The sequence below is a fragment of the Coregonus clupeaformis genome, unplaced genomic scaffold (genome assembly GCF_020615455.1).
Source record: "Coregonus clupeaformis isolate EN_2021a unplaced genomic scaffold, ASM2061545v1 scaf1615, whole genome shotgun sequence".
NCBI lineage: Eukaryota > Metazoa > Chordata > Actinopteri > Salmoniformes > Salmonidae > Coregonus > Coregonus clupeaformis.
The window spans coordinates 94,123-121,422 of NW_025535069.1; the positions used below are offsets into that span (position 1 = coordinate 94,123).

At 43.0% G+C, this 27,300-nt stretch overlaps 4 protein-coding genes across 4 annotated transcripts; all 4 read left to right on the forward strand.

Moving 5' to 3' along the window:
- Window positions 1–5,442: 5,442 nt before the first annotated feature.
- Window positions 5,443–7,268, forward strand: LOC121568992 (bone gamma-carboxyglutamate (gla) protein). Its single transcript, XM_041879550.2, has 4 exons — window positions 5,443–5,598; window positions 5,829–5,876; window positions 6,052–6,145; window positions 6,918–7,268. The coding sequence occupies exons 1-4, from the start codon at window positions 5,529–5,531 to the stop codon at window positions 7,018–7,020; spliced, it is 315 nt and encodes a 104-aa protein (XP_041735484.2). The 5' UTR covers window positions 5,443–5,528; the 3' UTR covers window positions 7,021–7,268.
- Window positions 7,269–8,063: 795 nt separating this feature from the next.
- On the forward strand, window positions 8,064–15,634 carry LOC121568990 (WW domain-binding protein 11). Its single transcript, XM_045218505.1, is given in 15 exon segments — window positions 8,064–8,262; window positions 11,505–11,591; window positions 11,844–11,875; window positions 11,969–12,062; window positions 12,191–12,387; window positions 12,512–12,645; window positions 12,746–12,897; window positions 12,996–13,229; window positions 13,385–13,507; window positions 13,722–13,810; window positions 13,812–13,992; window positions 13,995–14,006; window positions 14,143–14,328; window positions 14,606–14,798; window positions 14,875–15,634. Coding segments are annotated over 14 exon segments (2,073 nt in total). The 5' UTR covers window positions 8,064–8,262; window positions 11,505–11,527; the 3' UTR covers window positions 15,257–15,634.
- A 297-nt stretch (window positions 15,635–15,931) lies between these two features.
- Window positions 15,932–19,046, forward strand: ddx47 (DEAD (Asp-Glu-Ala-Asp) box polypeptide 47). Its single transcript, XM_041879547.2, is given in 12 exon segments — window positions 15,932–16,106; window positions 16,465–16,558; window positions 16,696–16,884; window positions 17,001–17,072; window positions 17,189–17,379; window positions 17,492–17,608; window positions 17,720–17,866; window positions 18,028–18,165; window positions 18,298–18,322; window positions 18,325–18,367; window positions 18,463–18,592; window positions 18,673–19,046. Coding segments are annotated over 12 exon segments (1,470 nt in total). The 5' UTR covers window positions 15,932–15,962; the 3' UTR covers window positions 18,853–19,046.
- A 1,362-nt stretch (window positions 19,047–20,408) lies between these two features.
- Window positions 20,409–26,656, forward strand: LOC123481267 (myosin-10-like). The gene is made up of 3 exons (XM_045218506.1): window positions 20,409–20,659; window positions 22,542–22,914; window positions 26,597–26,656. Exons 2-3 carry the CDS (start codon window positions 22,570–22,572, stop codon window positions 26,654–26,656), a joined length of 405 nt encoding a protein of 134 aa, XP_045074441.1. The 5' UTR covers window positions 20,409–20,659; window positions 22,542–22,569.
- The last annotated feature ends 644 nt before the right edge of the window (window positions 26,657–27,300 follow it).

The following is a 27,300-nucleotide window of genomic DNA, read 5'->3' on the forward strand; positions in this document are numbered from 1 at the left end:
TGCTCAAGTAGTGCAAGGAGACAAGGTTCAAACAAAACAAGGATTTTATTATAGGTCTTGGGAAATTAACGAAAATATAACAAAATTCTGTTCTCTTGTGGCTCTTTAAGGGTTAACAGTTCAGGGATGTCTCTTCCACATCCAAAATCATAATTCTCACTCGCTCAGATAACTTTTCCCCAGCCTTACTGTAGTCCACGTTGCAGCTAGTGGCCAACCCAGCAAAAAGTCCTTCCAAATGTCTCTCACGTATTTCCACAGGTGCATATATCCAAAGGTGAGTATTTCCCAAAGGTAAGTATCTCCAAATCCTTATATTCCTCATGGAAGTGGACGTGCAGCACTCTTGTCCTCCAGAGAGCCCAGGTTGGAGACTGTGTCTCTTCCCCTCCCAAACCTTCAGCTCATCAGCTCCTCATTTGTTTCAGCTGCGTGGGAAGATTGGCCATAGAGGGGTGGAGTTCCCGACCATACCAGCAGATGGAGCCATAGCTGTCTGGGTTTGCAGCCACCTCAGGGGGATGTAACGTCCCTCCAGGACACAGCCTCTCGTGACATCACAGTATATTTTTTGTCATTTTTTCCCTAACCTTTGTAAGTGGGAGCATCCATGGTATCAATAGAAAATGTTCATTTCCAGGTCACATACTAAAATAAGTAGTCAGCTGGTCACTGTTTTTGTAGACAAGATGCAGCTCCTTACCGTACAATGAGAACCAGAGGTCATCTGAACACAGTGAATGTCAGTCTCTAGAAGACGAGAGAGACAGCCACAAGCAGGACACTGGATCTGGTCATGGCACACATGAACGGCCAATCACATTGATGTTTTTTGTGATGCCACAGAACTAGGGCTGTGGCGGTCACGACATTTCGTCAGCAGGTGATTGTCAAGCAAATAACTGTCTGCCTCACAGTAATTGACGTTAATTAACAAACACATTTATCATCTCCTGGCTTCCACACATGCAGACCTATGGAACATCTACATTTTAAAAAGTATAATAAATCCATGTAATATAGCCTACACCTTCACAATAAATCCATTATTTATTTTAGACAGGTCTAAAGAAGCATAATATGAAGAAAATGTAGTCTATTTCAGAAGAACAGAATAGCATACTCTGAGTTGTCCTTATGTTAGGTCCTAATCTGGATATGCCAAATGGCTGTGGGCTACACTAGTTCATTTAGCAGACAGGATTTGTTTAGAATTCTGTGGCATTATTTTATATTATTTTATAGTATGAAGAATACAATTGAACAAAGCTGAATAAAATAGAAAGGATATTTTCTCCAAACGATTTGAGGGAGTGTGCACATGCGGCTATTCTGTGTTGAGCGGTTAACAAAGAAATAGGTACTTCTATATGCTTAATTTAGAGTTATTAATGTAACTTTAGTTGTTCTACAAACGTTGGGCTATATGTTTTGATTTTTAATACATTGTAAGGCTGCATGATGCGACTCTAATGATGATTTGAAAAAAGTTGCTTGAAAAGCATGAGCTCTGCTTAGTTTTTGCGAAGAAAAAATCCATGCCTTTTGCGGCCAGTGTCCGTTGTGCCCTTGGCCCGGAGTGCTGCGTTGTGCCCTTCTCCCTGAGTGCTGCGCACTCCGAAGCACCTCTCACTCACATGGTTCTCCATCACGTGATCAGGTCTTTCTCACAGGCTACAAGTGAAGACAGACACATCCGGGACGCAACTGTGTGCATCCTTATCCAATTCCAAGGTGCATATTGAAGTTATTGGAAGAACTGTCCACATTTACTATTCGTCAGTCAACAAGATGAGTAGGCCTAACGAACAGAAAAAGCACTAGCCTATGTCAATCTACTATCCCCCATAGTACAAAAGTTGACCTATTCTATTCTGTGCAATAAATACATTTTCCAAACATAGTCTGGGACAGTTGTGGGATGCGATATATCCCAAATTAATACAACCACTAGCATCAAAAAATACTTTTTTACGCAACGTGGCTGACACAACAGATCAGAACGTTTAGCTTTAAATGTTGATAAACTATTAGGCTATATCTTCACATTATAAGCACAGCAATACACACATGGCAGTATGCTATAAGCACGAATGTTCCATTAGCGGGAAAACACCTTTATCAAAAGTGACCACAAATGCGATTATGCATGTAATGCTTTTATTATAAAGGTGCATTTTTATGGTGAAAATTATCTTCCCCAAACTTGAAACTCATTTGCTTCTTATGTATGCCAGTTAGGCTCTACACCCCTTGTAAAGCGGATCAATGTGCTTAATTTTAAGAAATTATTTGGCAACTTTAGTTGTAATACAAACCTTATCAAAACATATAGGCCTATGGGCTAGGCTACATGAGGTGTACAACTATGATTAGAATGTAAAGATAAGCAATGTGCTTAATATTAGGAAAGTTGAGAAATAAATATAGTAGGCCTAGCCTATAGAAAGCTGATGGGATCATCCTCTTTTTAATAGAGGCCATCATTCTGTTTTCTCGTGCAATTGCATAGCCTATAGAAATGTTGCGCAACATGAGCTCATGGGCTCTCATTAAGTGTTTGATTAGATTTTCGATAACATTTGCATTGATGTCAGAGTGATTAGAGGGACAATAGAGTGCTGAGTACCAGGCAGTTAGCAAGTTTGGTAGGCTATTAATGACCATCAGCAGCATCAGAGCTTGGAGAAGCCTAATTACCGTGACTAAATGGTCTCGTGGAATTTGACTGCCTTCATGACTTGTGACCCTACGCAGAACCAAAATGTTCATAATTAAGGCTTTGCTAGGTTGGATTTATGAACTTTGTCCCTGCATGGAGGAATGACACCAGCACTGACCCAGATGCTGAAATTACACCCCACATTGTTAAGGCCACTTCAGCAGCCCAAAAGTCTGACTTGGAAAGAAACTGAGAGACCAAAATATAGAGGGAAATTTCCCTTAAGGGTGAGGTCTTTACATAACGCTAAATTCTGCAACGCTGTCAAGCAATAAAGTGCTGCTTAAGAAGTTGAACATGAGTGGGGAAAAGGCAATGAGTAATAGAATAGAATAGAATGAAACAGAATAGAATAGAACAGAGTAGAATAGAATATAATAGAATGAAGCAGAATTGAATAGAATGGAGCAGAATATAATTATGTTCTACTTCAGTAGTTGAACAATTTATGTGTTTTAGTTTTTATATGCCTATCAATGCTCCATACAGGCACTGGATATACCATACCATGTGTATTACTGGTGAATGAATATACAAATCAACTAAAAATACATATGTAAGCCTACACATGCTTGAACGCCGCAATTCCTCAAACACTTTTGTTTGCCTCTAAAAATTGCTTTCTGTTCCTTCATATAGGAAATCACTGTGGTTTGTTATAAAAAAGGAAAACCTCTGATTAAAAGTCTGTCACATAATGAAGGATGGCGGTTTCTCTTCTTGTTCAATTAGTATCATATGGTTATATCAACCAGTAGTTAGTGGCTTGAATAAGATGTCGTGTGGGCATGCTGTAAAACTCGGACCTCTAGAGGTTGTCTGGTTGTACTGCACATTTAAAGGAGTGTTGTCTTTATACAGTGGGGTCCAAAATTATTGACACCCTTGATAAAGATGAGCAAAGATTACAGTATAAAATAGTTAATTCAAATACTGAGCTATATTGTAGGGACATTTTCATTCTCTATTTTCTTGTCATCCAACAAATGTAAACGCCTGGAGTTTGCTAAACAGCATTGGCACTTGGATTGGAACCAGTGCTTTGGTCAGATGACATGAAAATAGAGCTCTTTGGCCACGCACACCAATGGTGGGTTTGGCGTTGAATTGAGAATGCATAAGCAGAAAATAACCCCATACCAACTGATGTTTTGGGGCTATTTTGCTTCCACTGGTCCTGGGGCTCTTTTTAAGGTCAACGACATCATGAACTTTACCAAGTACCAGGACATTTTAGCCAAAATACCTGGTTGCCTCTGCCAGGAGGCAGAAACTTGGCTGCAAGTGGATCTTCCAGCAAGACAATAACCCCAAGCACACGTCAACATCCACAAAGAAATGGTTAATTGGCCACAAAATCAACATTTTGGAATGGCCATCTCAGTCTCTGGACTTGAAACCCATAGAAAACCTGTGTTTGAATTGAAGAGGGCAGTCCATAAGCGCAGATGAAGGATATCAAGGATCTGGATGGATTCTGTATGGAGGAATGGTCTAAGATCCCCTCCCAATGTGTTTTCCAACTCATAAAACATTTTAGAAAACGCCTCATTGCCATTATCCTAGCAAGGTGAGGTATTGAAAGGTATTGAAAACAGGTATGTCAATAGTTTTGGCCACTACCTTTTCGAGAAAAAAAGTATTACTTGTTAAACAAAATCTCTTTCTCTGAACAATTGTATTGGCAGTGGTGTAAAGTACTTAAGTAAAAATACTTTAAAGTACTACTTAAGTAGTTGTTTTGGGTATCTGTACTTTACTATTTATATTTTTACAACTTTTACTTTTACTCCACTACATTCCTAAGGAAAATAATGTACTTTTTACTCCATTGATTTTCCCTGACACCCTAACTTTAGTATTTACTTGTTACATTTCGAATGCTTAGCAGGACAGGAAAATGGTCCAATTCACACACTTATCAAGAGAACACCCCTGGTCATCCCTACTGCATCTGATCTGGCGGACTCACTAAACACACATGCTTTGTTTGTAAATTATGTCTGAGTGTTGGAGTGTGCCCCTGGCTATCCGTAAAATAACAACAAAATTGTGCCGTCTGGTTTGCTTAATATAAGGAATGTGAAATGATTCATACTTTTACTTTTGATACTTAAGTATATTTAAAACCAAATACTTGTAGACTTTTATTCAAGTAGTATTTTACTGGGTGACTTTCACTTTTACTTGAGTCATTTTCTATTAAGGTATCTTTACTTTTACTCAAGTATTACAATTAGGGGTACTTTTTCCACCACTGTGTATTACAATAAAATAGTAGAATTTCCTAATTGTTTTAGCATACAGTTTAACTCAGTAATTGAATTATTTATTTTATACAGTCATTTTTGCTCATCTTTATCGAGGGTGTACATTTCGGCCCCCACTGTAGGTGTGAGAATTATTAGAGACATGTTCATATGTTTTTACAACAGTTAAGTATAACAGGTGTAACACAATTTTTCATGGGGTTTTTAAAGATATTTGTTTTTATTTTTTAAGCACGAACTCACACAAAAAAGTATTATGAAGCATAAATGTACAATGTTTAGCAAATGTTCAGCCTATACGCAACAATTATTTGAGAATTCAGGGTGTGCGTGTGTGTGTGTGCCAGTGTACATTTGCTGTTGCTTGTGGGTGTATGATACATGATTCCTCAACCAATCACAAACTCAAGATATTGTGAGGGCCATAACTATAAACTGAGTGTAAGTGTGTTCATGTACGGGTGAGAGAGAGAGAAGCAAGACAGAACAGTCTAAATTTCATACTTCTTGATCGTCCAGATCGTGAACCAACAGCAATGAGAAAGATGAAGACCTTGGCCATCCTTGTCCTCTGTGCTCTGGCATTTGTGTGCCACTCTATTGGAGGTAAGAGCAGAGATAGAGTGACAGCGTTAGTCAACGTTTTGCACCTGTGCAAAATGTGCAACTGTTTTTAGGATTTCAGCATCAATGGAATAAGGAAAATAATCAAAAATAACTAAACTTCATATAAATGTTAAAGAATAAATCAAAAACGTAAATATTTAAAAATGTTGTAGTTATGTTTTCAGATCGAGATAATTAATCATGTACAATACTGTTTCCTCTCTACACAGATTCCTCTACCGCCACTGCCTCAAAGGCTGCTAGTGAGAAGAGAGTGGGTAAGAGACATCAGTAGGATAATTGGTACCAGAATGGCAGTGACCTGATTGTGTGTACTGTATTGTTGATGACCAGTAGTAGATGCGCTGAACATGGTTATTCTAAGTGCAGTGTGATTACACTTGTTTATATTTCTCTTGTTTCAAAAAGTGAATATATTCTATGACCTTACAGGTGTGTTTGTTAAGAAGGACCTGGCCTCCACTTTGGTGAGACAGAAGAGAGCCGGCACTGCCCTTGCAGACTTGTCCCTGACTCAGCTGGAGAGGTACAGTACTGTTCTGTTGTCCCCTGTCTGTCATCTGATAGCCTGGCACACAGGGTTGTGTTTCTACAATGTGTCGAAAGCGTTCCACAAGGATGCTGGCCCATGTTGACTCCAATGCTTCCCACAGTTGTGTGAAGTTGGCTGGATGTAATTTGGGTGGAGGACCATTCTTAATACACACGGGAAACTGTTGAGCGTGAAAAACCTAGCAGTGTTGCCGTTCTTGACAGAAACCAGTACGCCTGGCACCTACTACCATACCCCGTTCAAAGGCACTTAAATATTTTGTCTTGCCCATTCACCCTCTGAATGGCACAGATACACAATCCATGTCTCAATTGTCTCAAGGCTTAAAAATCATTATTTAACCTGTCTCCTCCCTTTCATCTACACTGACTGAAGTGGATTTAACAAATGAAATCAATAAGGGATCATAGCTCTCACCTGGATTCTCCCTGGTCAGTCTATATCATGGAAAGAGCAGGTGTTGTTAATGTTTTGTACACTCAGTGTATGTGTTTTGCTGTTAATCAATTTTGTATGGGAACAAGCATCCTTTCCACTTCATTTAAGATTCATTTAAGAGTAAATATGCTCAAATATTCTGGGAATTTCCTGTTGTTATCATGGAGTGAAATGTTATGTCTATAAGCCTATTTCTTCACACTGGATAATATCTTGATTTTCATCTATGTTCTTTTTTTCTTCCCCCATTTCTTATTTCACCTCTTCCTCTTATTTTATGGAAACTGCGCAACCCTTTCATTCCCAGTCTGAGGGAAGTGTGTGAGCTTAACTACTGGTGTGAGAACATGATGGACACAGCTGGGATCATTGCTGCCTACACCGAATACTATGGACCAATCCCATACTAGATGTCAACCCACTCCACCAACCAACTTCCATTCTGCAAGGCTTTTTGGAGAGAAATTGTTGTAATGTTTTGAGGATGTAACTTCTGAATAAATCTTTTAAAATGTAGTATAAATTGATACGGTGATAGAGGGAGAGAGAGAGAGCGAGAGAGATAGAGAGAGGACAATGAGAAGTTATCAAGAGAACTGTTGATGCATTTGGTAATATTCTGTAGTGTAGTATGGACGATAAAGATATCAAAACATAATGTGTCTTTCGTATAATTATTTCACATTACATAACAATAAACTAACAATGTTATAACATGGTACATCGTATGAGTTCTGTAATTTCATAAAGGGAACAAATGAGAAACATATTAGGCTACACACTAATGGAGACCTGAAGAAATGACCTCTGTGGTATCAAAGGCTGGTAAAGACTTTGATACAAAAATAGTGGAGCAACCATAGTGGAGCAAAAAGTTCCATTTGCATGAAATTACTGACTTTGTTTACAAATATTGAAAGAGAAAAAAGTTACATGTACAGATCTTCAGCACCTTCATGAATATAAAAAAATCAATGACAGCTGAACACATTTCTACCTGGCATTTGATCCTGTATGAACAAACATATCTATCTACCTGTGGTGCCTCTGTTGATACAAAGGCAAGTGCAATTGCATAAATGATCCCAAGGCTGGGGTATTTAACTTGGTCATCATTGCCAAAATGCCAATAATGTTCGTATTTATGTAAGGTCATCTTGCCAAACAATTTGTGTAACCTGGTAAGCAATGAAGGCCATACTACCCACCAAAAAAATGCACATACATTTAGGCCTAATAATAAAATGCAAAAGGCACTCACCTGCAAGAGACACTTGGGTGAAGTGTAGGCTATTCGTAACAGTAGCCGTAGAAAAGGTAGCAGGTTCACCCAAAACTTGAGACATAAAGCAAAGACTTGAAGAGTGCAAAACTGAAGTCTACTAGGTCAGCCACTGGGGGGTTGAGCGTATTTAGTTTGACGTTTTTTTGGAGTTTCCGGTTTATCTCGCATGAGGCTTCCGCCCTAGCTCGCGGCAATCAAAACATGGCGGACTGCATCAATTAGCCAAAAAGCGTTTCATGTCAATGTGATCTAAAGAGGGTATACATTATTTTGATACAGACAACGACATTTATAGTTGACCATTTACCCGATTGGAAAGTAATAGAGGGGAAAAGCCACACTGCCCACAGTTTTCACGTGGATAAAGGTAGAGTAAATTCAAGTGAGCTTTTTCGTTACCTGTTCAACGAGCTAGCTGACTGGATAATTTAGCTAGCTAGCTAGCTAACGTAATGCTGATGTGAAACCTGCAAACTTTTGGTGATATCTACCGGTGGTTACAAAATTTGCTAGCTAGCTAACTAAGATTTCAGCAAATTAATATTGGCGAGTATTTGCATTAGCTATAGCTAGCTAACATTAGAACTGGTGCAGATTTGCTAACTAAGTTAGCTAACGTTTGTTGTTAGTTTAGACTAGTTGACGTTTACTTCTGACTAGCTGCGATTCAACCAAGAATTGTCTTCTGACATTGTGCTGGGAGACGTACTTGTATGTACAAGTTGTACAAGTATGTTTTCCAGCACAATGTCAAAAGGTAATTAATTATTGGTTGAATCGCAGCAAGGGAGTGAACGTTATTTATAATAAGGGTTACATGGAGAAAATCGTTCCCCTGAAATGAAAATGGATGGCCCTCCCTAGAGCAAAATATATTTTACCTATACCCTCCCTGAACGCTTGAAATAAAACGAGTGACCCTCCCCTATACCCAAAATAATAAATTAATAAAACAAAGTGGATAGCAGAGAACATGTCTACCGTTTACCCTCACTTCTTGGACAGAAACTGTTCCTTGTCCTGTTTAGTATTACTTGGCAACGCAGGAATATTGATAGTGCACAGGGCTGCAGGCCAGAAGGTTGTGGGTTCGCAGACCACCGTGGACAAGAGTAGGGGTGGAAAGATCTCATTTATAGTAAAAGCATTGCATGATTCCATCATCGTATTTGCAGGGCCAAGAAAAAAACTGGCCTTATGTAAACATTTCATGCAATTCTACTGTAATTTTCCATATTAGCAGAATCTTTCCTTTTTATACCACACAAATTGCCGAAATTACAGGCTGAATGAACAGAGAGATAGGCATGTGTGTTCATCTTATTTCTCCAATGCCAAATCAGTGTGTTTTGTTTGCAATGAAACTGTCCCTGTTTGCAAATAATAAATCTGAGACCTCATTAGGAATCTGAGCATGGTGTTTTCAAAAGTTAGGCCTACCTTTCCACCCCAGACAGAGTAGGCCTACTGACGCAGAAAAATGGAAGCTTTAACTGCTCGCTACTCTTCTTCCTGTGGCTTAACCCAACGAGAGAAGGTCACAAGTGTTTACCTAAAAGCTGTCTGGGTTTAAACATATATTGTACAGAAAGTGAATAACTTAATCAATTGATAGTGACAGAATTGGATTACTTCCCAAGCAAAGTAAATTTTTTGTCTCCTTTATGCTCTAAACAATGATATCCCCATATGCATCGGAGTCACGTCTTTCCCGGGTATTTTACAACTTGTTTGTAGCCGAAAGAATCGTGGACCAAAGCGCTGTTATAGATCACTTTAATAATCAGATCCCTTTTATTTTCTTCAAAATCTTAAGCTAACAAAAGGGTAGGCCTGTGCTTTTTGCCCTTTTCATTAATAAAAAGTAGGCCTATGGCATACCCTCTCATACCTCCCTCAATTCGAGTCTTGGTTTTAACTTAGCCTACCTCCGTGTCAGTGAAGGGCTGTTATTTAAAGAGTGCATTGTGGATGGAGGAATTGACCAACAAATCTATTGATATAGCAGCCTATAGCCTAATTTAGTCTCTCAAACAGGTAGGCCTACCTCTTATTTCTTAAATAGGAAGAAATAGGCTCCAACGCAAAGCCCTCTTGTTGTTAGAAAACTAATTAAAATGAAGACGGTTTAAATGAATTATGCCTACTCAAATTTGCCTACTTTCAGCACCATGAGCTGTCCATTTCCGATTGATTGTGCTGCTGCTTCAAGTTTCAGCACCACAATGTAAGTTACTGGAATCTGGCTTATTGTGAGGTCAATAACTCTGATAAATAGGCCTACATCATGGGCAAGAAACATATTGTTTTTAATCAAATCAATTATAGTAGTAGCAAGCTATCAAAGTTGTCCTCCTTCTCATCTTCGCGTTCTCCTTCTCAAACTGAACAGAACATAAGCTGTAGCAGTGTTTCCCAACCCTGGTCCTCTTGTACTCCCAACAGTACACAGTTTCATTGTAGGCCCTTGACAAACACACCTCATTAACTCATTGAGGGCTCGATGATTAGTTGACAAGTTGAATCAGGTGTGCTTGGTCAGGGTTACAATACAAATGTGTACGGTTGGGGTTACTCGAGGACTAGGGTTGGGAAACACTGGGCTATAGGCTAGTCCATGCGCAAGAGAGTGCATTTTTTTGGACTATGCCTAATAAAAAATAGGAAGAAGCCTTTGACTCTCCTCCTGAACTGCCACTGTAGGCCTACACAGCACAGCCATTGGTTAGGAAGCACACAAAAACGTTTTTGATCAGCAAGAGCAGGCTGGGGCTCAGGGTTGGAATATCCATTGCAGTGTGTAAGGCAGCCTAGTTTTATTTAAGGCCTTGTAAGTCAGCATTTCACGGTAAGGTCTACACGTGTTGTGTTTGGTGCACGTGACAAATACAATTTGATTTGATTTGACCATCCCAGCGGCTATCTTAGAAATATAACTTTGCTCTGTGCTTCGCTGAGCATGCACTTCATAGCCTGTATACTATGGATACTTTGATTGAGACCACACTAAATAGCCTATGGGCTCCACAGGAGGCTGGTGAGGGGAGGACAGCTCATAATAATGGCTGGAACGGAGCAACCATGTGAAACCATGTGTTGGATGTATTTGATACCATTCCGCTCTAGCTATTTACCACAAGCCCGTCCTCCCCAATTAAGGTGCCACCAACCTCCTGTGATAGGCACACTTGATATTGTGCGCCCAGCAGAGAATCAGAGATGGAAAATGATGAGGGGTGGCATCAGGCACACATCGATATATAGCCTAATAAGCAACTATTTCTAAAACACTGAGGAATATAGACATTTCATCATTTACAAATTACATGACCCTCCCCTAGACTAGATTTTAAAAACTTCTGACTTGCCCTCGGTGCAATCAATGTAATGTCGTGTTTGGTGCCTCTAGTCTAAAGTAATCTAAATGTTTATCTGGCTCCTTCGTGTTGCTCAGTAAGCTTTTTGACAGTTAGTAACATGCTGTATAATATTGCAGGAAAAGATCCTGCATTACTTGGTTTGGAAATCCAAATTCATCGTTGTGGTTGTGTTGAATAGATGACTTTTTCTCCTGACTCCAATAACTTGATACTGTATCTTCCCTGGCAGGGTGAAGGAGACGCACCATCACCATGGGGCGACGTTCGACCTCCTCCACCAAGAGTGGGAAGTTCATGAACCCCACCGACCAGGCCAGTAAGTAGTCATACCCTTTCCGTCATCATGTGACTGCTCACATCATACGTTCACCTCAAACTTGAGCATGAACACATCAGTGCACATTGTTACTTAAGCTTCAGGGGATCCCATGTCTGTGAAATGAAAAGCACTTCAGTGTCTCTTATTGAGCTCGGCAGCACTATGAACAATAGTAAATGCATCAACGTACAGGAGCTGTCAGGTAACAGGTTCTACATAAAACGTAATGCGGTGCCTTTTCCTCCTCAGGGAAGGAGGCCAGGAAACGGGAGCTGAAGAAGGTAAGACCTTGGCTGACAAGTTGAATGTCAATGACAGGTTGACTTTGTATTCTGTGTAGAAAACTCACTGTGCTCTTCTTTGCTGCGCCACAGAACAAGAAGCAGAGGATGATGGTGAGAACAGCTGTGCTGAAGATGAAGGACCCCCGACAGATCATCAAAGACATGGAGAAGCTGGATGAAATGGGTGAGCCATTGGAAATGGGTTTTAAACAAGGTTGTGTGTTTGTTTTTTGTCTTCCAAAATGATCTTGCTAATCATTTTCTTTTCTCCTGTTCACGTCCGTTCTCTCTACCTGTCTTTTCCTGTGCCAGAGTTCAACCCTGTGCAGCAGCCGCTGCTGAATGAGAAGGTGCTGAGGGACAAGAGGAAGAAGCTACGGGAGACGTTTGAGCGCATCGTACGTTTGTACGAAAGAGAGAACCCAGACACTTACAAGGAGCTACGCAAACTGGAGCTGGACTATGAGAGCAATCGCGGCAAGCTGTCACTCTACTTCGACTCAGTCAAGGTGTGTATGCTATGCTGATGAGCATGTATGAAGCGCACAGATAAACAGAGCGGGGCTGAGATCATGTCATTATTGTCCCTGTTGTTCACTACTCACTCTTTCTCTTCCACACTCTGTCAACTAGAATGCTGAACTGGTGGAGGTGGATAGCATCCCACTCCCAGAGATGCCCCACGCCCCCTCCAGCATCCTGATCCAGGACATCCCCCTGCCCGGGGCCCAGCCTCCCTCCATCCTGAAGAAGGGCTCGTCGTTTAGGTGGGCAGTCCCCTGAATTTACAGTGCTGTCTCAGTATCATTCCAATGGACCATACCGCAACCCTAGCAGCTGCTCTGTAAACACTTCTCTCTCTCTTAGTAAGGGGATCAGTGCCCCCATGTCTGCAGCGGTAGCAGGCGTCCCTCGGTTACCCCCTGGCAGGAAACCCCCAGGTCCCCCACCTGGCCCCCCACCGCCTCAGGTCCTGGCGCTGTACGCATCACGCAGGGCCCAGTTCGCAGCAGACGCAGGTACTGCACACACACCTCACTACTGCATGTTTGTACATGGGATCAGGAGGAATAAAGATGCTTCATCCAAATCCACCTTTCTCTCTGCCTACAACCAGATCCATCCAACCAGGCCTCTGACATGGAGAAAGCCATGGACGCTATGCTGATGGGAGGAGAGAGGGACAGTGGGAGCGAGAGCGATGGAGAAGGGGACGATGGAGAGGAAGACGACAGCGACTCTGAAGAGGACAGTGAAGGAGAGAGGGATGAAGGAGGAGAGGTTGACAAGAGGATGATGGTGGACCGACAGGATGAGGGCAGAGAGGAGGACAGAGGGGACAGACATGCAGGTGAGAGGCAGAGCCTTGTCTGCGTATGTGCTTGCTTGATCACCCCAAGTGTGTTGGATTCTGTCTTCAAGTCTGGGCACTGCTTGGTGTTGGAGTTTAAAGAATGATAACACAGACATGGCGTTTTACATGAGATTATGTGATATGTTTTGCAGGACGCAGTGTGCGGTTTGCAGACATGCCCCCCTCAGCACCCAGGGAGAAGAGCAAGAAGAAGAGGATTGTGAAGAAGAAAAAGGCCATCACTCCTCTGCAGGCTATGATGCTTAGGATGGCAGGTACTGTATGTCCTTCAGTCTGCACACAACACCACTACCACACTTAGCAGGACTTGTGATGCAGATGAATGATTGGATTGTTGACACTATTTTGGAGAATGACGTAATTTAAAGAGGTTTGTATTCGCCGGAGGATGATTTCTCCATGGGAACTAGATTACACTTTCTTCCTTCATCCCTTTCTCACTCATCCCCTTTTATTATTTGTCTACAGGGCAGTCCATCCCTGAAGATGAAGAGGAGGAAGAGGAAGTTGAGGAGGAGTATACTGACTCTGACAACTCAGACATCGAGGATAGGGGACCACCAGGCGACCAACCAATCTCATCTTATACCCAATCAGCGCATGCCTCCACCCTCTGGACCAATGGGAGGACAGCAACCTACTCTACACATGCAGGGTCCACCAGGAACAGGGCCTCCACCGTTGGGACCACCCCCAGCTCCTCCAATGAGGCCTCCTGGTCCGCCCTCTGGCCTGCCTCCGGTCCTCCACCTGGTTCGTTGGTTTTATGTGTATTAATGATTGGAGTACAGTGTCATCTTGTGTGACGTTGCTTCATTACTATCAAATGACTAAAACAATGCTCTATGATGTGATATGTCATATGATATGTCTTGTTTGTCATCCTTAGGTGCTCCTCCGTTTTTGAGGCCGCCTGGTATGCTAGGTGGTCCAAGGGGGCCGATGCCCCGGCTACTGCCCCCTGGACCCCCACCAGGTCGTCCCCCTGGCCCTCCCCCAGGCCCCCCTCCAGGTCTCCCTCCTGGTCCTCCACCCAGGGGACCCCCACCCAGACTGCCTCCCCCAGCACCCCCAGGTATGTGTGGATGCGTGTATGTATTTTTGTGCCTTTTATTGAAATTTCATATGACTTTATCCCTTCTCAAACATTGTCAAAACATACATCTGTTTTAAACATAACTACAGTTCAGCAGTACCCAAAGTTAACAGCAATTAAAATAGCTGAGATCTATATGTCGGCATGGCACATACTTCAAGCTAAAATACATGTACAAATTATTTTGGCCAGCAAAGCATGGGAAGAAAGTAGGATTTCCCCCCACTCTAATCTCCTCTCTTCTCCCTTTCTGTAGGCATCCCCCCTCCCCCAAGAGCTGGTCACCCACGCCAACTTGCCCCTCCCCTCTCTCTTTTCCCCCCGCCGCTTAACTCCAACGTCCTCAGCGCTCCCCCCAGCATCGTCCACCGCCAGAAACCCGGCTCCAACCCAGATGGCTCCCAGAGCAACCCCAATGCCTCCATGCTGCCCCCTCCCTCCATGCCTATGTCCATGCGCCCAGGGATGCAGATGCCCCCTCCTCCCGGGGACAAGTGCCCCGCCATCGGGCGCAAACCACACCAGCCACCACCATGCACCAACCATCGAGAAGCGGGCCAACATCACCTCTGTCTCGGCCGGAGGCAGCAATCTGGCAGCAGGCCCGGGGAGTGGCGGAGCCACCATCTCAGCCAAACCCCAGATAATCAACCCCAAGACAGAGGTCACCCGCTTTGTGCCCACGGCGCTGAGGGTGCGCAGGGATAAAGGGGCCGGGAGCGGAGGAGGGCCTATGGAAAAGGGAAGAAGAAGAGAGGAAAGGTTGGGAGGCCAGAAGCAGCAGTCGATGGCTGCCCCCATGGGGTCGGCCAACCCTACTCAGATGGGCCCAGTCTCTCAGCCCAACATGAAGACCAAGGACCAGATGTATGAGGCCTTCATGAGGGAGATGGAGGGACTCCTCTAAGACTGGGGCTGCAGGGTGAAAAGGGAGGGAGCGTTGAGATGGAATGAACAGTAGGGGTCATGAAGAAAGTGATACCATCAAGCAGATGCTGTTCAGAAACACGTTGTTTTTCTCAATGTTATTTTTTTTCTGGCAGACTAGAATTACCTCCCTACCGACTTACTGTACATGGCTATGATAATTTGGCTCAATCTTTGTGAAAAAGCTAGTGTTTTTTTATGACTGTCAAATGTTTATTTTATTGTTGAACTGAGAAATGTGTTGGATTTCAAAGAAAGTTTTGTCAGGTGTTTGTAGGAAAATCCAAATGAGTGTGCATATGCTTGTCTGAAATGGTTAGACCTGCAACTAAATAAATACTAAACTCAATTAACCTTTCTTTGAGTCCAATATTTTTTTAAACTATCTTTTCATAACTCAGACCTCAAACAATACAAATTAATAAACCACTGTGATGAACGGGCTCGTTCAGCAGGATGCATTCAAGATGGAAGAAATAGGCTATGTAGAATAAGGAATCACATCAGCTCTATTCATGGCATTTCTATCTGCAACGTTTGACAACTGAATGTGGTCTAAACATTGCAATTAACTGAATGATTTATGAATTTAGCGGGGAACATCAAGTCCCAGAAATCATAGCATGAAATCTTATCAATTTCCGTACATGCGCACTTTAGCGTAGACCGCACGTTGGCAAACAAGCATGGCGGACGATTCGGAGAAAAGTGTCGAGATAAAAACAGATGAAGCAAAGGATGAAGCACTCGAAGATTCGAGTAGTGATGATGATAACAGTAACGTTAATGTCGCTGAAAATGATGAGCCAGTGAAGACCTTCAAGGATCTGGTGAGTAGCTAGCTAAATGGAAAGGATAGGTTAGCTTGCCAGCTTGGAAGCGAACTAGCTAGCTAACGTTAGTTAACAGCACATCAACAAACAAACCTACCACTGATAAGTTAGCAAGTTAACTGTCTTTCAACCACCAACATACGTTTTAAGGAGGTAGCAACCAACAGTCGTTACATGTAGATAGCTAGGGACAGCTGTGGGATGATGTGATGTCATTGACAGGCATGTAAAAATACATTTAAAAATGGGGCGGGCATTTAGCCATGCAATTTGTGTAACGTTAGATGTATTACATGCACTCCATTGTCTAACCCGTTTACATATTTCTGCTATGGCATGCATCTGTTTAATATAGGGTGTAACTGAAGTGCTGTGTGAAGCCTGTGAACAGTTGGGATGGAAGACTCCTACAAAGATACAGGTAGAGGCCATACCTGTAGCCTTACAAGGTGAGTTCAGTTGGATGGAGGGGGTGAATGACATTGTTTGTGCATATATAAAACAGTTGGTAAAGACCTGTCCTCTAGGTGTAAGGTCCCATGTCAGTTTGTACACTCAACATGCACTTTCTTCTCTCCTATCTCAGGAAAGGATGTAATTGGTTTGGCAGAGACTGGCTCAGGGAAGACTGGGGCGTTTGCGCTGCCCATCCTGCAGTCACTCCTCGCTTCCGCTCAGAGGCTCCACACACTCATACTCACCCCCACCAGAGAGCTGGCTTTCCAGATCGCAGAGCAGTTTGAGGCCCTGGGCTCCAGCATCGGAGTCAAGTGTGGTACGTGGGCATGGGAAGGACCATCCGGGATGTCATGGGGTAGAAACATATTTGAAGGAACTCAAGTGTCGTGTGACTTTGTTGTATTAACTCACTTGTCTTTGTTTCTGTTTCAGCTGTTATAGTTGGAGGAATTGACATGATGTCCCAATCCCTAGTCCTGGCCAAGAAACCTCACATTGTCATTGGTGAGAAAATAACTTAATCCAACCTACCACTTCCAGTTGCATAATACGATACCATCTTTTAAGTGCATTCCTGGTTGATACTAACTAATGTGTATTCACCGTGTATGTCATAACAGCCACCCCCGGGCGGTTGATAGACCACTTAGAGAACACCAAAGGCTTCTCACTGCGAGCACTGAAGTTCCTGGTGATGGACGAGGCAGACCGGATTCTCAACATGGACTTTGAGACTGAGGTGGACAAGATCCTGAAGGTTATTCCCAGAGACAGACGCACGTTTCTCTTCTCTGCCACCATGACCAAAAAGGTACCCACATAATACTGCCTATTATATATTCCTTTTAGCTCTTCATTTGAGACGTGTTAGAGTATTCCTAACACCTGGCCTGTCACACTAACCCTTCTATGTCTTTGCCAAGGTTGCAAAGCTGCAGAGAGCAGCGCTGAAGGATCCAGTTAAATGTGCCGTTAACACCAAATACTCAACAGTAGAAAAACTGCAGCAGTACTACATCTTCATACCCTCCAAATACAAGGTACTTGAAATTGGATTAATGTTCTAATGGTATCAAGGTAATTTTTCTAGGAGAAGTCAGAAGCTGTGTATGGTTAGTGTTGGATTGTAAGTCAACTGTCTGTGTCTCCAGGATTGTTACCTGGTGTCCATTATCAATGAGCTGGCGGGGAACTCCTTCATGATCTTCTGCAGTACGTGTAACAACGCCCAGCGGGTGGCGCTGCTGCTCAGGAACCTGGGCATCACTGCCATCCCCCTACATGGGCAGATGAGTCAGGTAACCCCCCTTATCCAAACACACTACTGTCTACCAACATACTCACTCAAAATATCATACTCTAACTCTGGTGTGAGCTACACACTTTCAAATGTTATACACATCAGTGAAATCTGCATGTATGAAAGTAGAAATAATAAATGTCTTTCTCTCTTGGTCAGAACAAACGTCTGGGGTCGCTGAACAAGTTCAAGTCTAAGTCTCGCTCTGTGTTGCTGGCGACTGACGTGGCGTCAAGAGGACTGGACATTCCACATGTAGACTGTGTTATTAACTACGATATCCCAACTCACTCAAAGGTATCAGTCTTGCTTGTGTGGATGTTTCTCCCATGGTCTGTGCAGTCTCTCTCTCCAATGTTATCACAAATGAGGGACCCAACCAAGCAAGTTTAGTGGTGTTTTATCGTGTTTGTGTGTGTGTACTCTCAGGACTACATCCACAGAGTGGGGCGAACTGCCGAGCAGGACGGTCTGGAAAATCCATCACATTTGTCACACAGTAAGGGCCACCTTTATGCTCGCACTCAACCAATCTTATTGAAATTGGTTACTTCGTCCAAAGATTTTCTTCTGATTGACATATTGACCTCTCAGGTATGATGTGGAGCTGTTCCAGCGAATCGAAACTCTGATTGGCAAGAAGCTGCCTGCCTTCCCCACGCAGGAGGAGGAAGTGATGATGCTGGTGGAGAGAGTGAGCGAGGCACAGCGATTCGCCAGAATTGTGAGTCTTGTCTTTTCAGCAGTGTTGTCATCCATTGTAATAGCTCTAAAGTCAGTCACAATCACCTCTTTCCCTCTCAGGAAATGAAGGAACAAGGAGAGAAGAGGAAGAGGCCCAGAGGAGAAGAGGGGGATGACACCGAGCAGTCCAGCGGTGTGAGGAAGAAAGTAAGAGGAGGCGCTGGTAGTGGTGGTGGGGGAGGGAGAGGAGGTGGAGGAGGAAAAAACCGTGGCGGAGCAGCATGGAGGGGAGGACATTAAAGGTGCCAGTAGAATAACACAATAATGTACATATTGTCAGATACTATGTCATTTTCTCCTTGATATAAAACATCTATGATTATTAACGTATGCTGCTTTCTTTACAACCACCACATCATGGAGACAGGCTGTTTAATTATATGACTTGTTCAATTTCTTAATCAATTTGTAATAAAATGTTTATGTAAAATCAAGACCATGTTCAGTGAGTTGTGTTCACATTCACAATTTGATAATGTAGCTTGGTAAACATGAATGGAATCCTTGATAACATAACATCTTCATGAATTTGTATTAAATATTTAATTAAGTATTTTGAAAGTAGATTAGCAATGCAGGTGACATGAACAGGGTCGAACTATATTTTTGGAATAATGGCAAAAATAAACTTTAAACCAACAATGCCCTATAATTCCAGGAATATAATGGTACAAATAAGCCCCACCACTTTGGACACAAGAGGGGGTGTTGCATATCATGATATCTAACCAGTTACTCTGTGGCAGCTTATTGTAACATTTGAACCATGTAAAATATAACTCCATGCAAAACCTAAAGACCATACAAAACACTTTAAATCGATATCTTGTATCAAAAGCGTGTTAATGACTGAAGGAACAAATAAGTGCATTATTATTTCGAGCACTGAGCATAATGATTTAATTGAAAATAAATTAATTAGGATTTTTGTAAATTTTTTATGTTGAGGGTCAGGTTGGAGATGGTGTCAGGAACAGGTGGAACGATGGACCAGAAATGATTCCTCTGAAAATAGTTGGTTTGCTCTGGGGTCGATTTTAGCCAATAGGAGGCGAGGGGACTAAGACTGGAGCTTGAGAATCCAATTGTGTTTTAGCCGCAGTAGGTGAGTGCAGTGCGTAGACTTTCACAACTAGATATTATATTGACCTCGTGGCTTAAGAATAAAAAGGCATTTGTATATCATTAGACGTCTGTTTTTCAGAGGATATCAACGCTTTAGAAAATATAGCACGTAAAGCATCAGAGGAAGGCCCTCAAAATTGTCAAAGACTCCAGCCACCCTAGTCATAGACTGTTCTCTCTGCTACCGCACGGCAAGCGGTACCGGAGTGCCAAGTCTAGGTCCAAAAGACTTCTCAACAGCTTCTACCCACAAGCCATAAGACTCCTGAACAGCTAATCATGGCTACCCGGACTATTTGCACTGCCCCCCCACCCCATCCTTTTTACGCTGCTGCTACTCTGTTAAGTATTTATGCATAGTCACTTTAACTCTACCCACATGTACATATTACCTCAACTACCTCAACTAGCCGGTGCCCCCGCACATTGACTCTGCACCGTTACCCCCTGTATATATAGCCTCCCTACTGTCACTTTATTTTACTTCTGCTCTTTGTTTTTCTCAACACTTTTTTTTTTTTTTTTTTGTTGTTTTATTCTTACTTTTTTTGTTTAAAATAAACGCACTGTTGGTTAAGGGCTGTAAGTAAGCATTTCACTGTAATGTCTGCACTTGTTGTATTCGGCGCATGTGACCAATAAAATTTGATTTGATTTGATTTGATCACAATGAGCTATTGAATTCGGACGAGCTGATCTATTCGGTCAATATCTATGTCTGCACAACCCATCGTAGGCGGAGTAACAGCGGTCAGATCTGTTCGGTTGAGGGGCCCCACCGTAGGGGCAGTGTCTTTGGTGCATACCAAAGCCTAGATAGATGCCTGAATATCAATTGTGTTGTTGCATAAAGTGTTATTAAAGAGGGAGATCGGTCTATTCGTGTGAACAGTTGTCCTCGTTTCTTCACTCAAAGCACCAGGTAAATTACCAGCTCTTTTAGGAATAATTTTATTCTGCATGGTTACATTAGCAGCTTGAAGATTGTCGGACTGGATGGATTTAGGCTACATAGCGCAATGATGTCGCTATATTATGTTCAGGACTATTGATTACACAGATACGTTGAATTAAAATATGTTAAAGGAATATATTGCGTTATATTTATTGAAGATTTTAATTGAATGAAATTGAAATGATGACTTTAGAGATGTTGCTACACCAAAATTGACTCCCTTGACAAGTACAGCTCTCAGCATGATTTCAGATGGTTTCTGTTATTATTAAAGTGGTCGTAAATGTCAGATAACGTGCAGCTATGTGATATAGGTTGTTCATGGACCTGCTGATCTAATAAATACATGTTTATTGTCTATGTTGACTGTAATGTGTGGCAAGGTTGCGTGCCATTCACAACACGGTTACACCAGCGCACGAGATGGCTCTAGTCGAGTCAGCGTAAGACGCGCGTTATTAAACGAGTCAACAATGTAGCCAGCCTGTCAGGCAAATAAACAAAACAAACAATTGGTTCTGTTTGGCACTTATTTTATTTCGGACTAAATTTGTTCGACACGTTGAATACTCTACCTGAAGGTGAGGAATTGCTTTCCATGTTTGGCTGCAAACGTCTACTTGGATGAGGAACTTGTTCTGCTGTAAAAAGCAATGATGGTGTAGGCCTATTTTGGCGTGTACAGAAACAATGTAACAAACATCTGTGTCCTCTGTCCAGTAACTGATACAATGTGGCGTGAAACAATATAATTGACGGATACACAAGAAACACACTTTTGTCATACTGTTAGCTTTCAAAACGGTTAAAGTATAACCTCTGAGAAATAAAGAAATAATGAGGATGTTGGGTAACCTGTACTCTAACGTAGCAGGCGTAAAAAGAGTCCCTGCATTTAGCTTGAAAATACTGTATCCCTGAAAACCGGAAACATCGGCTTTCTGTCAAGCCCGCAGAGAGTGGGGAACCTGCGAGAATTCTGGGCTTCCAAGCTACAATTCGTTATCCATTGCTAGTGCAGTGCAGCAGAGTAGACTCATCTCATCCATTTTTGTAAGCCTGTCATATTATGTAACTCTGCCTCCCTTCAAGCCTATAGTAAAAGTTTTCCTTCCCGAAAATAGGATACAGGTGAGTAAAAATTGCCCCACCTAGGTTAGCCAGCAGATTCGACCAGCTTGCTTACAGCTGCACTAGGGTCAGACAGCATTCCTATATAGATTAAGACAGGGTTTCCCAAACTCGGTTCTGGGACCTCCGTTTTGCTTTAGCACTACACAGCTGATTCAAATATCCAACTCATCATCAAGCTTTGATTATTTGAATCAACTGTGTAGTGCTATGGCAAAAAAACTAAACGTGCACACGGGGGTGGCCCAGGACCAAGTTTGGGAAACCCTGGATTAAGACTCTGCGGAGCCAGTGCGAGATACGTCTCAGGAAATACACCTTCCAAAATGGCTGCTGTGGTTCTTCTACCTAGCATGAGGACGAAAAGGACAGTTTTCTGTAAAAACTAGCAGTAGTTCAATTTTCTCGTTGTAACAGTTGGGATAATGGGACAATTCTCGGAGTACAACGCATTTCTCATCCCTGGATTGAGGTATGTTTTCTGAGCCATATTCGTGCCGGCTCCACGGTGTCTTAATCTACACAGGAATGCTCTCCGACTCCAGTGCAGCTGTAAGCAATCGAGTCAGATCTGCTGGCTACACCTAGGCTTGAAAAGGGGGTAGCTTTATTGTCACAAAGGAATGCCACCTTGATAAGTGCCATGCCTGAGAGTGCTTAACATTTAATGACAAACATGTTGCTATACTGAGTCTCTGCCTGTCTCTGCCTCTTCCAGGTGGCACTCTTGCTCTGGTACCCCCAAAATGGCTCATCGAAGTGGGCAGGATGACCCGGAGCGGTACCTGTTTGTGGACCGCGCTGTGGTCTACAACCCGGCCACGCAGGCCGACTGGACAGCCAAGAAGGTGGTGTGGATCCCTTCAGAGCGCCATGGCTTTGAGGCGGCCAGCATCAAGGAGGAGCGGGGAGAGGAGGTGGTGGTGGAACTGTCAGAGAACGGCAAGAAGGCCATGGTCAATAAGGATGACATTCAGAAGATGAACCCGCCCAAGTTCAGTAAGGTGGAAGACATGGCCGAGCTCACCTGCCTGAACGAGGCCTCAGTGCTGCACAACCTCAAGGACCGCTACTACTCTGGCCTCATCTACGTGAGTGGTTGTGTTGTTGTACACTGTTAGAAAAAAGGGTTGCAAAAGGGTTCTTCAGCTGTCCCGATAGGATAACCCTTTTTGGTTCCAGGTAGAACCCTACGTGGAACCCAAAAGTGTTCTACCTGGAACCAAAAGGGTTATTCTATGGGGCCAGCCGAAGAACCCTTTTAGGTTCTAGATAGAACCTTTTTTGTATCGTGTATCGTTATTATACATCTATTCACCTAGAAAGCAGATTTAACCATATGCACACATAGTGGACACAACAGACATCGCTCAATATTTCAATATTTTTGCTGTTTTTCAGCAACACTGGTGATGCATACTTTGAATGAGACCCAGACCACTGAATCCCATGTATTGGTCTCTTGAGAATGTTGAGACACGGTTGTTTGAGATTTTTCATTCTGTGTCCCTAACCCACTCCTTGCCAAACACAACCCCTCACCTACCCCACACACACTGACACAGGCACTGATGGAGCGGAAAAGCAAATATGTTTTATACATTACTCCTTCAAACTCCCTGTGTCTGTCTGCTCTGCACACATCAAATCATAAAGGCAGCGGGTATAAAATATCCCCTGACCTGGCTCACCTACAGAACCTAACCTCTGGGGAACTCTGAGGAAACTGGGTCCGTGTCCGAATACCCATACTAGCGTACTACATACTTAAACTGCAAACTAATTTTGATGTTTGATCTAGTAGAATTCACTTGTCTCTTTCCGACTCACGTGTCTTGACAACAGCTGATAATCAGATACATTTACTCGCTGTACCATAATGAACGAATGGCGGGAGTCAACTCAATCACACATTAGATGACTCATTTAGAGTACTATTTTTGAAATTTCACATACTATAACACTTTCTTTTTTCACATGCTATTTACTACGCTAGTATGGGTGTTCGGATACGAACACTGTCTTGTGACTTGATTGAAGTTAGAAAACACACAAAGACTGATCATACTCTGTAACCATTTCCAGACTGTTCAGACCGACGGCAAGTTCTCTCTCTGTGTCTAGATCACCTGCCATCTTCTTTACTTTCACCTTTATAAGTGACATTTCTTCCATACAACACTGGCGGGTTCAGTTTGTTTGTACGACCCCATTCCTCGTGGTTGCCCTGTTTGATCTTTGAGCTGTCTGTGGGGTTCTCTCATCTCAATGGGGGTCCCTGGGTGTTAAAGCAAACACATTTGGCCCTGTGTGTGGACTGTGGAGTCCCAGGGCAGGGTGGCAGACTGAGAGAGGCGCTGGCCCACCTTCTCTCACTGCTGCTGCTGTGCTCTATGGCCCAGACTGGCTGCATTAGGTCTGGTTCATCTTTATGGTCGTGAGCCTTTGTCCTCTCACACATGAGCTGTCTGGAGAAAAGAGTTCCTACAATCCCAGAATTCCATTAGATGATAGTCAGTGTCAGTGATGTATATGATGTCCACGCTTTTAGGGAGTTTTTAAAGCTACCCCTTGCTGTTGGTAACCCATCAAGTTTTCCATTCTGTTGTCCTTAACTTTTCTTATCTAAGCACACATCTGAGTTTGCATTGGTTTAAATTGGGTGCTTTCACTGTGTGTTGTGTTATCTGCAGCAATGTTTCAGTGCAGATGGGTCTGGTTAATGATGTCCTATATACAGTGTATCGTCATGATCTTGACCCATTTAGTGACATGCATTCCAGGAATAGAATGTGGATTGGTTATCACCTGAGACACGGTGATGGGGATTCTGGAGGAACTGCCGTCTTTTTGATTTATCTTCTTTACCAGGCTTGATGACAAATTCCACTAGATAGTAGCTTGATGTTTCTCCATGTTTCTTGAAGGCTCTCTTTATCTGTGTGTTGCTGAATAATGGCCGTAGTGGAAATGAAACTATACTGAACAAGAATATAAATGCAACAATTTCAAAGATTTTACTGAGTTAAAGTTCATATAAGGAAATCCGTCAATTGAAATAAATAAATTAGGCCCTAATCTATGGATTTCACATGACTGGGAATACAGATATGCATCTGTTGGTCACAGATACCTTTAAAAAAAGGTAGGAGCGTGGATCAGAAAACCAGTCAGTATCGGATGTGACCACCATTTGCCTCATGCAGCGCGACACATCTCCTTCGCATAGATTTGATCAGGCTGTTGATTGTGGCCTGTGGAATGTTGTCCAACTCCTCTTCAATGGCTGAGCAAAGTTGCTGGATATTGGCGGGAACTGGAACACGCTGTCGTACACGTCGATTCAGAGCATCTCAAACATGCCCAATGGGTGACCTGTCTGGTGAGTATGCAGGCCATGGAAGAACTGGGACATTTTCAGCTTCCAGGAATTGTGTACAGATCCTTATGACATGGGGCCGTGCATTATCATGCTGAAACATGAGGTGATGGCGGCAGATGAATGGCACGATAATTGGCCTCAGGATCTTGTCACGGTATCTCTGTGCATTCAAATTGCCATCAATAAAATTAATTGTGTTCGTTGTCTGTAGCTTATGCCTGCCCATACCATAACCCCACCACCACCATGGGGCACTCTGTTCACAACGTTGACATCAGCAAACCGCTCGCCATATGCCCGGTACAGTTGAAACCGGTTTGTGCAGAAATTCTTCGGTTGTGCAAACCCACAGTTTCATCAGCTGTCTGGGTGGCTGGTCTCAGCTGATCCCGCAGGTGAAGAAGTCAGATGTGGAGGTCCTGGGCTGGTGTGGTTACACGTGGTCTCCGGTTGTGAGGCCATTTGGACGTACTGCCAAATTCTCTAAAATGACGTTGGAGGCGGCTTATGGTAGAGGAATTAAAATAAAATTATCTGGCAACAGCTCTGGTGGACATTCCTGCAGTTAGCGTGCCAATTGCATGCTCCCTCAAAACTTGAGACATCTGTGGCATTGTGTTGTGTGACAAAACTGCACATTTTAGAGTGACCTTTTATTGTTCCCATCACAATGTGCACCTGTGTAATGATCATGCTGTTTAATCAGCTTCTTGATATGCCACACCTGTCAGGTGGATGGATTATCTTGACAAATGAGAAATGCTCACTAACAGGGATGTAAACAAACGTGTGCACAGAAATTTGAGAGGAACAAGGTTTTTGTGCGTATGGAACATTTCTGGGATCTTTTTATGTCAGCTCATAGAATTTGGGAAACCAACACTGTACATGTTGCGTTTATATTTTTGTTCTGTGGACATACAGTAGATGGAAGGAAGAGTTAGGTTGTGAGTGCGTGGTCAAGGTCACGTTTGTTATCTCAGAACACGAGCAAAGGTTTTCAAACTGAAATGGTAAGGAAGTGTCTGATCTGATATTTCCAGACAGATAACCGACCATCATGTTTAGAAAACATTCCCCCCAGGAGTTGCTAAATGGTTCCTTTGGTTTTGTGATTCTGCTGTTTAATTTGACTAGTTTGGTGATTGGTATTTTCATGGTTCAAAAGGTTTTTTATATCATGTTTTAATTTTCACTCTTGTAATAAATGAAGAACATGTTTTTGTCAGTGGGAGAGTGCCCCAGCCCAAGGAGGTGACCTCCCCCCACAGTGGGGCCTAACCCATCCCTAGCTGAGCTGTATGCTGCTGCCCCAGGCTTTGTGTGTCTGAGCTGGGGTTGGTGTGCAGAGGGAGCCCCCTGGGTAATGTGGCTCTGTGCGGTGTGGTCAGTCCCTCAGTGAGGCCCCAGTACAGCACGGTGGCGTAGCCTGTGGCTCCCTGCCCATCTGACGGATCCATGTGAAGTCAGTGAGTAACAGGCTAACCGGAACGCTAGCTAGCGATGCTACAACCAGGCCTTTGTGTCAGCATATAAGCCCCAGCTGTCAGAAAGCCTCAGCATTCTTTCATGTAAAAAAGCGTCTGTCTGTCTGTCTCCTGCCCACTTCATTGCCATGTGTCAGACTGTCCTGTCTCCTTTCCCACACTCACTCTCTAACTTACGATTTCTCTATTTTCTCTGTCCTAATGCTCTGCCCAATGCCCACAGCCTTGTTACTGCCCTTCTTTAGGTGTTTCAAATGTTTGAGTATTCAAACATTTTATAAATGTAATGCAGTCCTGGCTGTGCTTCTGTACTTGTGGAGGTCAGCTGCCTCTTGGTTGACAGGATGTAGGTGGTATCACTAATGGAAACCCCCCACTAATTAGCTCTCTTGTCATTCTTGTTTGGCAGATATGTTTCTTTATTGAGGTTAGAGAACAAGCTTTCACTCGCTATGTGCATGCATAAAAGGTACATTACCTCGCTCTCTCTCAAGAGTGGCATTGTGTTCAGGCCTCCCACATAGTCATATCTTGAGTGCTTTGTTGTTGTCATGGCATTGCCATTGCTCCATGGAGAACTCTTTTCTCTTTTGCATGCAAACAACTCA

Coding starts and splice junctions, on each gene's coding strand:
- LOC121568992 (XM_041879550.2), top strand. CDS start 5,529: ATGAGAAAGATGAAGACCTTGGCCATCCTTGTCCTCTGTGCTCTGGCA. Junction 5,599..5,828: donor TGTGTGCCACTCTATTGGAG/GTAAGAGCAGAG, acceptor CTCTCTACACAG/ATTCCTCTACCGCCACTGCC. Junction 6,146..6,917: donor TCCCTGACTCAGCTGGAGAG/GTACAGTACTGT, acceptor TTTCATTCCCAG/TCTGAGGGAAGTGTGTGAGC.
- LOC123481267 (XM_045218506.1), top strand. CDS start 22,570: ATGGCTCATCGAAGTGGGCAGGATGACCCGGAGCGGTACCTGTTTGTG. Junction 22,915..26,596: donor ACTACTCTGGCCTCATCTAC/GTGAGTGGTTGT, acceptor CGGTGTGGTCAG/TCCCTCAGTGAGGCCCCAGT.